This window comes from Daldinia decipiens (assembly GCF_022478715.1).
Source record: "Daldinia decipiens strain CBS 113046 unplaced genomic scaffold F4813scaffold_26, whole genome shotgun sequence".
NCBI lineage: Eukaryota > Fungi > Ascomycota > Sordariomycetes > Xylariales > Hypoxylaceae > Daldinia > Daldinia decipiens.
In genome coordinates, this window is record NW_026054569.1 from 396,612 (window position 1) to 409,600 (window position 12,989).

The following is a 12,989-nucleotide window of genomic DNA, read 5'->3' on the forward strand; positions in this document are numbered from 1 at the left end:
AAGGCCTTTAATGCGCAACGTCCAGATATAGAAGTCGTTAGTCACAGCCCTACGTTATAGGTATTCGTTATAGGTATTTTAGACTCGTTGTCTGGGGAAGCCCAACAACGTGCGGAAAATCTAGGCCTTTCGTGAAATTCTGGATCACCCCCAGGATCGTAATGCACTGCTACGCATGCATTAGCAACCCAGGTGACCCGGACGAGCTTCAACCTATGTCGCATGCGACGAAGCCGAAGAAGTGGTATAGGTTGGAGAGAAGTACAGAACCAGTAAACTGTCGTGCTTGATAATTGCTTCGTATCTAGTTCACCTTGCAATAAAGTTGCAATATCGTGGTCCAAGTCTCGGCCGTCTTACTTCTCTAGGAAGGTCTGCAATATAACCACCAATCAATTCCCAGGTCATAAGAGTTGTATCGACCACTGTTTAAGCGCCAGACCCAAGGTCGATTTATGATGACGACTTAATAGGGCACAGACCTACAACTTTCTCTCGCAGAGGGCAGACTTAGGACTTATTAAGCAACAAATATTGCATCTGCCAAGCTAAAAGCCCTTATCTCAACATGTCCTACCATAGGACTCAGCGCGTCACACACCCACCCTAATGAGGTAGTCTTGCTTCCTCGTCTGCCGGGATATAGATTGCGACACTGGCATAGCGGAGGTCAGCCGATGCGCCAAGGCTGACCCCCGGGAGTACCAAAAGATTGGAGCTAAGCCTTGACAAGAATGTGCCATAGTTGAGATATCCTATATTCGGGAGATGTTAGCAGAAGAGACATTCTCGAATTGGAAGTTGCATAAATGCATACCAAAGCTCCAATAGCATTAACGAGCTCGTAGCGGTTGTCTGTAGTCCATCAGGCGCCCCGGCTGCTGGCAGCTCGGGGTGTTGAAAATATACCTACTGCAGAGGTAAACGATAAATCCAAAGCCCTGAAGAAAGCGACTGCAACTCTAGGCCAAGGTAGAAACCCCACGAGGCTAATCGAATAAAGGGCTTAGCCTTGTCCGGTGGGTACACTGTATCGTGAAATTGAAGCCCGACAGATAGAGCAGTCCGGCGCTATTTCGTCCCAGTCAAACCTCCGACGTCTTGGCATGCCAGCCAGCCGGCCTACCGTGTTCAGGAACCTACTCCGAACGCCATAGGCCCCTGTCAAGACGTACGATATGTTGCTGCAACTTGATAATCACTTTCCTTTCGTGAACTCGTATCCAGCAGGGGGAAAGCTGGCGAGCTTGTTGTGCATTCCGCCAATGGGAGCTGTGCTCGTGAATCTTAACGGCCTTCTCGAGCGGAGGAATATCTGTGAGATATTCAGTCAACAGCACACGACCGTAGTCAGTAGGCCGACAAATCAAGACATGTTAAACTCCAACCCTACCGATAAGCATCATGGTCTGTCAGCCATCACGAACCTTTTCGAAAGAGGAAGTTCAGTGAGGAAGGATACCAGGGTCGAGACCGAATACTAAGAAGCTCGAACTATATAAACACTCGACGCTGAACGATCGTAGAACCATCAAGCACAAGCACAAGCACAAGCACAGCAATTCATCTTTGCTGCTTCTCCTTCATGATGATCCGATCATTGTTGTTACTCGGCCTTCTAGGCGCATCACTGCCCGCCCATGGACACCCTACCCAATCTTACAAGGCTGGGCTCCGGCGCCGGACGGTAGACCTAAACGCCTATCGTCTAAAGGAGACGGCCGAGTATACGAACAAGGCTGCAGCAAGCACCAACAAGGCCGTCCGTCTTCTAAAACGGGATTCCTACGTCGACACCGCGACTGAGCTCGTCAAGAGTATTGTCCCCGGAGCCACGTTCCGCCTCGTTGACGACCACTACGTTGGCAAGAACGGGATTGCTCATGTCAACTTCAAGCAGACGGCTCACGGATTGGATATTGACAATGCCGACTTCAATGTCAACGTAAGCTTCGAAGCCTAGCTATGGGAGAAGTCGATGGGTTTGAAACTAATTGCTCATTAGATTGGCGCCGATGGGAACGTCTTCTCATACGGCAACTCATTTTTCACCGGTTCCATCCCCGAAGAAAGCCCTCTTCAGAAGCGGGAGTTCTCAGACCCGACGCAAGCACTCTCGGGGGCTACTAAACTTTTGGAGTTGCCTGTAACCGGGGACGCCTCCGCGGAGGCGACCGACGGCACCGAAACTTTTGTGCTCAAAGGAACTTCAGGCGCGATGAAAGATCCCGAAGCCCGCCTAGTCTACTTCGCCAAGCCTGACGGTAACCTAGCTCTTACATGGAGAATCGAAACCGACGTCTTGGACAACTGGCTACTGTCGTACGTTGATGCAAACACCAACGAAGAAATTCATGGTGTGGTCGACTACGTCGCCGATGCTACGTACCAGGTCTAGTGAGTAAAATCCAGACATCTAGCCGAAACCCCATTTCTAATGGCTTATATAGCCCGTGGGGAGTAAACGACCCCGATGTTGGCAGTCGATCAATCGTAACAGACCCGTGGGACCTCACGACATCCGAGTTCACGTGGATATCCGACGGGACGACTAACTACACGACTACACGAGGAAGTGAGTTAATGTCCAACCCGTCTATTTTGTCGTCTAAAGGCGGCGCACAGCTCGTCGCGCATGCAGCGTACGCTTAGAATGTAATGGCTGACCTTATATCTCATCAACAGACAACGGCATTGCGCAAACCAACCCGGATGGTGGATCAGACTATCTCGATAACTATCGCCCAACCAGCTCGTCCCTAAAGTTCGAGTATAAGTGGGACGCAACTTTGACGCCGCCGTCGACGTACGCAGACGCTTCGGTCGCTCAGCTCTTCTATACGGCGAACACGTACCATGATTTACTGTATGACCTCGGCTTCACCGAGGCGGCCGGCAACTTCGAAACCAATAACAACGGACAGGGCGGCAAGGGCAATGACTTCGTCATCCTCAACGCGCAGGACGGCTCCGGCACCAACAATGCTAACTTCGCCACCCCTCCCGACGGACAGAACGGACGGATGAGGATGTACATTTGGACACTGTCGACCCCTTATAGAGACTGCGCCTTCGAGGCCGGCGTCATTATCCACGAATACAGCCACGGATGTAAGTGACAATGTATTCTTTATTGAGTAGCCCGAAGAAATAACATCGCTAACATTTCTCCCGTATTAGTGTCAAACCGCCTGACCGGTGGCCCTGCAAACTCCAACTGCCTGAACGCGCTTGAATCAGGTGGTATGGGCGAGGGCTGGGGCGACTTCTTCGCAACAGCTATCCGCCTACAGCCTGGTGATACTCGGAATACGGATTACAGCTTAGGTGCGTGGGTTTACAACGACCCCGCGGGCATCCGAAACTATCTATACTCGACAAGCCTGACAACCAACCCATACCAATATGTCACGCTTAACACGTATAATGAGGTGCACGATATTGGTGAGGTGTGGGCCACGATCTTGTACGAAGTCCTATGGAATCTCATCGACAAGCACGGTAAGAATGACGGTCCCAAGCCCGAATTCGACCAGAACGGTGTCCCGACCGACGGAAAGTACCTGACTCTAAAGCTTGTCGTTGACGCTATGGCCCTGTAAGTACCTGAATCTAAGACATGGTGTGATAAAGCGACGAACTGACCCTCTATTCTTTCTAGCCAACCCTGCAACCCCAACTTCATTCAAGCCCGTGATGCCATCATTGACGCTGACGAGGCATTGACCGGCGGTGACAACGTCTGCGAGCTGTAAGTAAATCTAGCAATTCAAACCGACACAATAGCTGACAAATGACCTTTTAGCTGGACTGCATTCGCTAAGCGGGGGCTCGGTGACGGCGCTGCGTACTCGAGCAGCAGACGCACAGGAAGCAACACGATACCCAGTGGAGTGTGTTAGATTCATTCTTAGGTAGACTTCTATACACCCTTTTATGAGCTACTGAGACAGAGGAACTCTTAGTCGAGATGGTCAGCAAAGGCAATACTAAGGGTATACCAAGGTTACGGCGGGCTAGCCTCGTTTGATAGCATACCTGATTAATCAAAAAATTACTATTTTATTCCAAGGTACTCATATTTCATACCTTAAAGCTAACCTAGTGAATTGTAACGTTCTTTAACTACCTAATATAAGTAGTTTTATTCGTGATCAATAATCAAAACAAAATCCCATGTTGACGTTATGTTGCAAATATAGACGCGAGATAATACATGTATATCAGCATACCGATAACCAAGTACCGAGACATTCTCTACGTAGTTTCTCAATCGACTAAGCCATATGTGTGAGCCGACCCTGGTGGACGGTCTGGCATTTTTTCTCTTACAACCCGACTAAATTTGTCACTAAAGCTGCTTGAAAAACCTGTCTGTCTCCTTGCCGATCCAGTTTGATCTTTCTGTAATATTTTCTACGGACAAAAGCCCCTCGTCAGTGACGTACGCATGGACAAAGATGGCGGGAATCCATTCAAAGTATAAATTCCTTACGCGGACCTTTTTTCCTCGTACTCCATCATGCTCGCCGCCACTCGAAATCTTTTCTATGAGATCGGCACCTTTTACTATCCCCTTCCATGTACGTACGAGTTCTGCTGAACTGTTTTCCTCCACTAGGTGATCTTTAATCAAGTCTGGGCGAGCTATCTTTTCCGTTTCACTTAGTACAACAACCTTCGCGTTTGGTGCAACATGTCTCTGGCAGAGAATGGCAGGGAGTGATCCAATTTTCTGATAGTATAATTAGTACACGAGAACTGGTTTTAGAAGAGCTCTGGTAAAGAAAAATAAAAGATATACGGCATACGTATTGACTTACATTGCTAACGTCGCCCAATGTGCTAATGCGGTCAGCCCCAAGGACGACGATATCGATTCCATCAGCGGCTAGAGCCGAAGAGGCATCTGTATAGAGCGTCACATTTAAATCTATTGAATTGGTTTCTACCACGAGCAGCTTCGAGGCTAAAGTCACACCTTCGTATAGGGGTCTCGATTCTAGAATACGAAGGTCAATCGAAACGCCTAGGCGGTCAGCAGCCTGCAAAAGACATGCCGATATAGTAGAGCTAGAGGACAATGTAAGGATAGAAATAATTTCTTTCGATCCCATGGATTGGATAACATGTTGGCGGAGATAGTCGACGAATGCGTCACGAATACGATCGGTCGTAGATTTATGTTGGATCAACTGGTTCTCAAGGGCATCGACAATCATCCGAATCTTCTCTTGTGGTGGTACGTCTTGTGTGATTATGTTCTCAATTCGGTCGAGTGCCTTTACTGTAGCACTAATGATCGCAGCTCCCATGCTCTCGCGAGCTTGACAGATATGCCATGCGGCCATTCGGATATTCGCCCACCAGTCGTCATCAATCACATCGGAATCCATCTCTACAATAAGGTTCCTCAAGGTTGATATCGCCAGGTCACCAAGCTGCCTAGCACCGCTTTCATGATCATCTCGTAGCTGTTGTAGGCCGGATGTTAGGACTTCAGCCGCTCTCTGGCCCAGATCGTACTCGGGCCACACCCTTCTCAAGCTATTGACGAGCTTCGGGACACCACCAAACTCGTCCGACCCATTCACATCTAATGGATTGAACCATTCAAATCCTTCATGCTCCCAGTCGATAGTGATCCCCTCTTCACCTCTCCCTCCCTCGGACTTTTCTTTGAGACGAAAGCCGAATGGGTTGATGGTCCACTCGCGACCAATAGATTCATCGACGAAAGAGTATGGTTTACCGACGCGAAACAGTTCGATCGAGGACGGTGTCAATCCCGTCTCCTCGTTGATCTCCCGCAAAGCGGTGGCGAGTGGAGTGACATCGTACTTCTCGACACTGCCGGATATGGGAGCAAATTTGTGCTGGTAAGTACTGACCTTACCACTGCGTTTAAACAAGGCTGCTTGGGCCTTCCTCTCGTCGCCGTGGGGAAACTTAAAAAGAAAGGATCCTGCGACAGATCGTTTTTTGAGCCCGTCTTTACTTTTCGTAGCATCGCTTGAAGACATTATGTGCCTCCGATCGAGTGAACATTTAGTATGAGTTATTCTTATAAATGGTCTCAATGCGCATCGAGGAGAGATAGCCGGCACGGCTTTAAAGGAGCCATGGTAAATCCCGTACATCACAGGGCAGCCGCAGATTGTTAGTCGGCTCGTGGTACGTTTTTCTCATCATAAGTGCACGTCACTTGCCAATCAGCCGGTTGGAGGGGGGATTGGTTATAAGATGATGACGGTATAGAGCATAGAGATATTGCATGTCGAGCTTCAGCCCCAAGTGGGATTTTTATAATAAACAATTTTATGAATTAAATCAAAAACACAACATAAATAGGTAGGTACCTGTGTATTCCCAAATATATACCTGCCTACCTAGGTACCAATATATGTATTTTCCTAACGTTACATGCCTAATAGCATCATTAATCCGCATTTTTGTCCTTACTTTCCTACCCCCTTAATGAATAATATTTTCAAATGCAATCCCGCTAAACCCAAAACGACACAGATAATACCGCCAGCACGCTGTCTTGTTTTCCTATTCCCATGATTAAAAAAGAATTTGTGGAGAAATGTCCGGAAATGTAAGTGTATATAGCTTCGCGGAAATAATGGGCTTCCCTTAAGGAGTTTGTAAGAGCATGGATTATGTTTGGGATAGTTGCTTCTATGTATTAATGGATCGAGTCGCAGCAAGACTGAAACTTCTCCATAACCTAGAAGTAGTCCGCCGTCGCAATCTTATACGCTCTGAGGTCCCGTTCCGCTACTCCCGCCCATCTTGTCAAACCCGGCATGGGGCCGGTTCCGTAGCGCGCTCCGAATGGCCGACTCGGGTCGTTGCGCCCATACGCTGTAGCCTGATTCGCTGTGAGGAAATAGGACCTTATTTTTCGGGTTCTCGACCCATTCCGAAAGGCGAGGTTTGGGCCGTGCCGCAATGGTTTCCATATCCTGCACGATTTGCTGACAGAACAGATCCAGAGGCAAGTCGTTGACATCGTTGCCAAAAGGGTTTTCAACTTCGTGACCTATGAAAAAAATGCCTAGGATAATATAGGACGCAGCTACGGTAGCCGGAATTGTTATCCAGTCAAGTTCGAGAAACAATTGGAACGGCAGCAGGAACACATAAATCCAAGTGATTTGCGAAATAGCGATAGCATAAGCAATAGGAAGGGGAGTGTTAAGAACTCGCTCGGTACCGACTAGGACGTCGTTCAAGGCTTGAAGTTGGTTGTCTGTAGGTTATGTTATGTCAGTAAAACTTGCATATTCATTCATATTCATTCAGCAAGAAACGACTTACAGGCGGAAGTCTGTTGCATTCCAACAGGTAACTGGCCATTGAGGGCCAGTTCATCTACGTATGCGGTAAGATAACAGAGAATCTCTAGTGGAAGATTGCCCAGGGGGGACTGAGCTTTCTTCATCAATTTCCGAGGATTCGAAGCTGCAAATGATAAACCGAGATTCTCTCCGACCGCCTTGAACAATCCCGACCTCGGCTTTATCGCATTTTCTTCCGTGGCCGATCTAGCAAAGGTGTCAAGATGATCGACTAGCTCTACAAGGTCGTCGTAGTACGTGTATGGTTCGAATCTGAGCTTGTGCTTCAAGGATACCGCAAAGGCTACGATCAAATTCATGGCAGTTCTAGCCCTGGTTAGCGGATATAAACATACGTCAAAGCTTTAATCGGAATCTTACAATTTCGCTAGCAGGTCCTTCTTAGAAGATCCCTCGCGTTCGACAGCATGTATCCAAAAGACTCGGCCGAGTCCTTGGCAGGTGAATATCAACTGGCTCCAGTATTTTCTGCCTTCGGCATATCGCTCATACGCCGTCGAGCTGCGGAAGGATAGGCCCAGACCCACGACGAAACCAGTAACAGTAAGCAATATGGAACTGATTCCCAAGTTAACCCCTGGGACCTTCTTTGAGACGACAGTCACAAGACTCGCCCAGGCGGCAACGACAAGTAGTGGAACAATCATTTTAGGGAGAATGCTGCCGTGTAGCTGCATGAACAGAGGCCATTTTGAGTGCTTAGAAAGATCACGAGGACCGGTCTAAACAACGGAAGAGTTAGCACTCAATACGCGGCACGATTGGAATTTGCACCGTACAAAATAGTCATCTATATCCATGGTCGTGTTTCTCCGGCTGAAGGGGTTTGGTGTCGTCGTATCTCGTCGGGGTGACATAGGATATACATCTTCCTGGACGGTAGGTTGTCTCTTTTCTTGCTCGGTCGAGATATGAAGCGCGGTCGGTTCGCCATAGTGTTCTTGCGCATGAGCAACGGGCGCTCCTATGGTACCTGCGTCCTCAGACATCTCGAGAGAAGCTTAAGAAGTGGAAACGAGTGGGGAGATCGAGGGACGACGATGTGATCGGCAAATAGTAGTATTGCGCAATTATATGGGGATCTACAGAGAGCAGTAAGGAGTTGATCGGCAGGACCACAGTATAACAGTCTATTAATTATCACAGCCGCGAGATGGAAGCTGTCTAAGTGAAAATGAAGGAGGAGATACACAAGGATCGGTGAAAGTTGAGGTTGAGTATCCAAGGGGTAAAAATAATAGAATAGAAAGAAATTTCAAACGGAGACCTTCAAGTCAAATCCGACTTCCTTGCGCATAGACGAGCTGGGCATCGCAGCTTTAAATATCTGCTTCAGCATTGAGAACTGTCAGCCCGAGATTTTCTTAGAGCCCTAGTGTACATACTGGGGTTCTTGTTCTACATAGGTCTAGTCGTCACCTCGGTGGAGTTAATTGAAACGGAGAAAAATGCCCAAGGGGACCAATTAGAAAGAATCTTGTAGAATAACGGACGAATTAGATGCTACCAGCAACGTGGGTTTCTAGAATTCCCAGAATAGGATCTTGGCAACTCAGGGGGATTTAGCATGGGCTATTTTGTATCATGGTGTAGTATTTTGTGGCTATCGCCTGTACGCCAGCCTGTAACCGGATGAGTTACATCAATGTTCGTTCTCAAATGCAGGTCTTAGGAACGCAACAAGACTACAAAGGTAGATTTCTAACCAACTTGACGTGGTAAGAGCTGGGAGAGCGTACAATAGCACTCCAAATGCAATTCAAAAAATACGAGCAGTATGAACCTCTTGCTCCACAGAAGCTGGTGAGATGATCCTAGTCGGTAGCCACTTGACGGGATCGAACGCTCGACACCTTCGGTCCAGAACGTCTGTTAAGAACGTCTGTTAAGGAACCAGCGGCTTTACCTATTCCAAAATGAGCATGCGATCGGTTCGGTACGTACTGCCGTCCTACCCAAAGACAGGTACATGGATGACAGTGGCTGAGGGAAGCAGAATAATAAGCCCGCAGGAACACCTACCTACCTACCAAGTACCTACCTAAACGTGGCAGCTGCGTGGTATTACCTAGATGTTTTCTCTCCTTGAGGCTTGTGTATGTATATGATACCAGTGGAGCAGGGCTCTAGGGATGAAAGGCTATCAGGCCAACATATGTCTATGCATACTACCTATCCGAACATATAATTTCTTCATTCGGTTAATTTCTAGCAAGAATCTGTATATAATAGGTACCTATTATCTAAGGTAGTCATTTTGTTCCCATCCCTACCTAAGCTGCCAGAAAACCAGAAAGCATGCCAACTCTTAGACCGGACGGCCCCTACACTTGAATCCTTCCGGATCTACATATTGCATTGCCTATCACATGTATATAAATAGACAATCTTGCATCGTAAGATGCAAAAGCACATCACACTCAACACATATCAAGCCGTCTCAAATTTGGGAACATGCTATGCGAATTTCACTCTCTGTATTGTTTTCGTATGACTTCGTGCCTAAGAGGTAGCTAACTGCTACAAACCAGATTTCGTAATGGGCGACCACCCGCTATATGCATCATGCTAATATATATATAATATAAATATCATCCATAAACTCCCGTAAATGAACACTTAAATCTAAGGAGCCTGGTATCCCTCCTATTCTGTATGGAGATGCATGTAACCGAAAGATGGACGAAACCTCAAATATAAACAACATCACCGAACAACCGAGTAAGCCCGTTCTTTATCTTCGCGGTCCTTCTTCTTTTTGAATAAGGACTTAAGCATGTTGTCCTTCTTCGGACGAAGCACGACGCTGCCGGATTTTTCTTGGTCGCTGTGATTATCATCGATGGCCTTGACTTCTATCTTTTCGGACCGCTTAGATTTGGAGTGGCGTTCTGTCTTATCGGTCCGATGACTCTGGACGCTTTGGTGGCTGCGATGACTCTGAGTGCTTCGGTGGCTTCGGTGACTACCCGCCTCACTCGCGTTATCGACATCTTTGACGCCACTGCTGCTACCGTTCTTGGGAACGTCATGATGCTCTCCCGCATCGCCCTTACGGCTCTTCTGTGGTTTATGCGACTTGCTAGTCTTAGTCGTTTTACTTGTCTTGGATGTCTTGTCCGTGCGACTGGTTCGATTCGTGCGAATACTACGCTCGGTCCGCGCATCATCGCCACCGTACTGCCCGCGAATCGCACGATCAGCTTCTGGGCTGATAAGCTCAAGGTCGGCCTGGTCATCCTCGCCAAATGGCGCAATACCCCTACGCCATATTTCGATACTGCTCAACTCTTCCTCAAGCACAAGAGCCTCGTCAAAGCCCGCGCTTACTTCCGATTCCGGATATGGAGCCCGATTAGCTTCACCGGGCGCTGGTTGGTACGCCGGGAAAGCCATCGGAGAAGCAGCAGTGTTAGCTTCCTGGATACGCTTCACAATCTTCCAACCTCCAAACATGACCACCGTCACTCCAACTGTCACACCGGCCGCAATAAGGAACTGGGGGCTGGCTAGAAGAGCAAAAATTGCAGGACTTCCACCTTTGAGGACGGCAAGGAAAGAAGGTGACATCTTTCCCAGTAGCGCAGAAAGCTCGGCGAGCGTAAGAGCAACAGCAGCGGCAGCTTCCGGGTTTCCCTGCAGATGCTGAATGATATGCGTCGCAGTATGGTGTAAACATTGAGCCTCTGTTAGTAGGTTCTCGATCTTCTCTATTACGCTCATTGCTTCGCGCTCTTTCTCGACATTCTTATGGACAGGGTCTAGGTCCTTCCTTTCTTCTAGATCAGGTGGAAGACTCCCGTATGCCAAGTTCATATCAATGTCCTTCCCCTTCTCCCTTAGGGCCGGATCCGATGTTGATCGAGTCACGGGCACGATATGCGTCGGGGTCGAGTTGGCCAGCTCACCGGCGTAGATAGGCATCATTGGCGCATGCGCTAACGTTGGTCGACTCAACGTCATGTCTCTAGGGGCTGTCTCGGCATACGGAGAACGGTATGTAACCGGAGGGCGCGAAGGGGTCGTAGAGGAGACTTCAGTAAGAGTCTTTAGGTTGCGTTCAGTCAAGGCAGTACCCGCCTGAGAAGTAGACCTCTTTGAGCGGTAGCTTCTGCGGGAGGAAGCTTGAGAAGCAGCGTCATCGTGAGACGCCCGGCGAGGCCACCCATCATATTCGATGCTGTCATAGTAGCGAGATGCACTGGGTATATCGATAGTCTCACTACGCTTGATGGCGCGTTCGGCTTTAATAGACGCCTTTTTCTCCTGATAGGAGGCCTTGGCTTCTTTGAGAATATTGATCAGGTGTCTGCCCTGTGGAAGAGATAATTGTTAGGTTACACATCGGTCATAAGATAAATGAAATGAAAAAGCTCTCTGCTTATGTTGGACTGAAATCGCTGGAAGGAAAAGAGATGAGCTTTTTTTGCGGGGCATATTGTAGTAAACCCAGTGTAAATGTAGCACCGGTAATACATTGTGTAATAGTGTAATAGTGTAATAGCCACAATATTATGACGGTAACAGCGACAAGTAACACGAAATTGTGAAAGGCCATAGCCGCAAACTTACATTGCTGATTATCTTCCCCGACGAGTTCACGATCGTAACAACTTCCACAGGCATCTTAGCAACACTTGTTATTATCCTATAAAGTTGGGGATGAAAAACAACAAAGATGAGTTCTAGTTTAATTACTTATGAAGTAGCGGGAAAAGGGACGAGGCGGGAACGCAACCGGTTAGCTAACCAGCACGGTTGTCATTCGTCTGTCCGGCCAACACGCGGCGGTGAAGGGATCGCTGAACATGGACGGGGGTAATAAAGTGGGAATAGGAGGCCTAACATCGATGCACTTGACAGAACTTCGCGGGCAGAACAAGAGTTTTATTTAACTAGGTTAACCAAGTACTCTAGGTAGTATAAGTACTATAAGAGCCGACGAACCGATCAATATAAGAGGAGCATTAGGAGGGAAGAAAAAAACCACCTATTCTGGCAAGAATCCACCCAAGGACCAACAGCACATCTGTCCGAGCTATCGGTCTCGGAGAAAGATATCGTTGATTGGCTGGGTAAGAGGTAGATCAGGCGTGCGTGCAGGCGCTTCAACTGCACCACGTTGTTAACGACTTTGTGGCGGCCGAGGCGCACGAGGGATAAGTGAGATCAGTAGGTATGCAATATGATGTTATCTTTTACTCGCAGACCCAGTTTACGCTGCATCTGTACAAACGAAATGGCGTACCGTATGCGACCGCTTTCGTAATTCCAGAGGCTCGGATCGCAAAGATCCAGAAGAAAAAGAGAGAAAAAAAGGAGAAGAAAAAATGGGGGGAAAGGGGTATAATACTAAGGTATGTACTTCGTACGTACGTAGGAAGAAGAGGGCGTGAACAAGCATAACGCAAAAAAGCCGAAGATAAATTAGACTGCCTACCACTTAGGTACTTGGGTATTATTACGATTGATCAATTTCAAGGAACCGTCTTAATCCAGTCACAAATTATCATACTCGGCGCGCTCGCCTCGTTACTACGTTGTACCACATAGTGGGAGTGGAAGGCGGGTGAATTGTAAATCGCTGCTGATCGCGCGGGAGGAGGCCGAACGGCAGTGTCA

At 48.0% G+C, this 12,989-nt stretch overlaps 4 protein-coding genes across 4 annotated transcripts; 1 reads left to right on the forward strand and 3 right to left on the reverse strand.

Annotated features, from left to right (window-relative positions):
* Positions 1 to 1,588: 1,588 nt before the first annotated feature.
* Positions 1,589 to 3,902, forward strand: F4813DRAFT_381806 (Fungalysin metallopeptidase-domain-containing protein; the record flags this gene model as incomplete). Its single annotated transcript, XM_049245721.1, has 7 exons — positions 1,589 to 1,945; positions 2,006 to 2,397; positions 2,451 to 2,575; positions 2,686 to 3,111; positions 3,181 to 3,598; positions 3,662 to 3,751; positions 3,806 to 3,902. 7 exons carry the CDS (start codon positions 1,589 to 1,591, stop codon positions 3,900 to 3,902), a joined length of 1,905 nt encoding a protein of 634 aa, XP_049097936.1.
* A 449-nt stretch (positions 3,903 to 4,351) lies between these two features.
* On the reverse strand, positions 4,352 to 6,023 carry F4813DRAFT_391254 (nagb/rpia/CoA transferase-like protein; the record flags this gene model as incomplete). The annotated part of the gene is made up of 2 exons (XM_049247137.1): positions 4,352 to 4,735; positions 4,824 to 6,023. 2 exons carry the CDS (start codon positions 6,021 to 6,023, stop codon positions 4,352 to 4,354), a joined length of 1,584 nt encoding a protein of 527 aa, XP_049097937.1.
* Positions 6,024 to 6,758: 735 nt separating this feature from the next.
* Positions 6,759 to 8,356, reverse strand: F4813DRAFT_391255 (UPF0187-domain-containing protein; the record flags this gene model as incomplete). The annotated part of the gene is made up of 4 exons (XM_049247138.1): positions 6,759 to 7,258; positions 7,327 to 7,673; positions 7,728 to 8,089; positions 8,147 to 8,356. The coding sequence occupies 4 exons, from the start codon at positions 8,354 to 8,356 to the stop codon at positions 6,759 to 6,761; spliced, it is 1,419 nt and encodes a 472-aa protein (XP_049097938.1).
* Positions 8,357 to 9,797: 1,441 nt separating this feature from the next.
* On the reverse strand, positions 9,798 to 12,269 carry F4813DRAFT_150792 (uncharacterized protein). Its single transcript, XM_049238950.1, has 2 exons — positions 11,940 to 12,269; positions 9,798 to 11,681 (listed from the first exon to the last, which is right to left on the reverse strand). The coding sequence occupies exons 1-2, from the start codon at positions 11,991 to 11,993 to the stop codon at positions 10,074 to 10,076; spliced, it is 1,662 nt and encodes a 553-aa protein (XP_049097939.1). The 5' UTR covers positions 11,994 to 12,269; the 3' UTR covers positions 9,798 to 10,073.
* Positions 12,270 to 12,989: the final 720 nt, after the last annotated feature.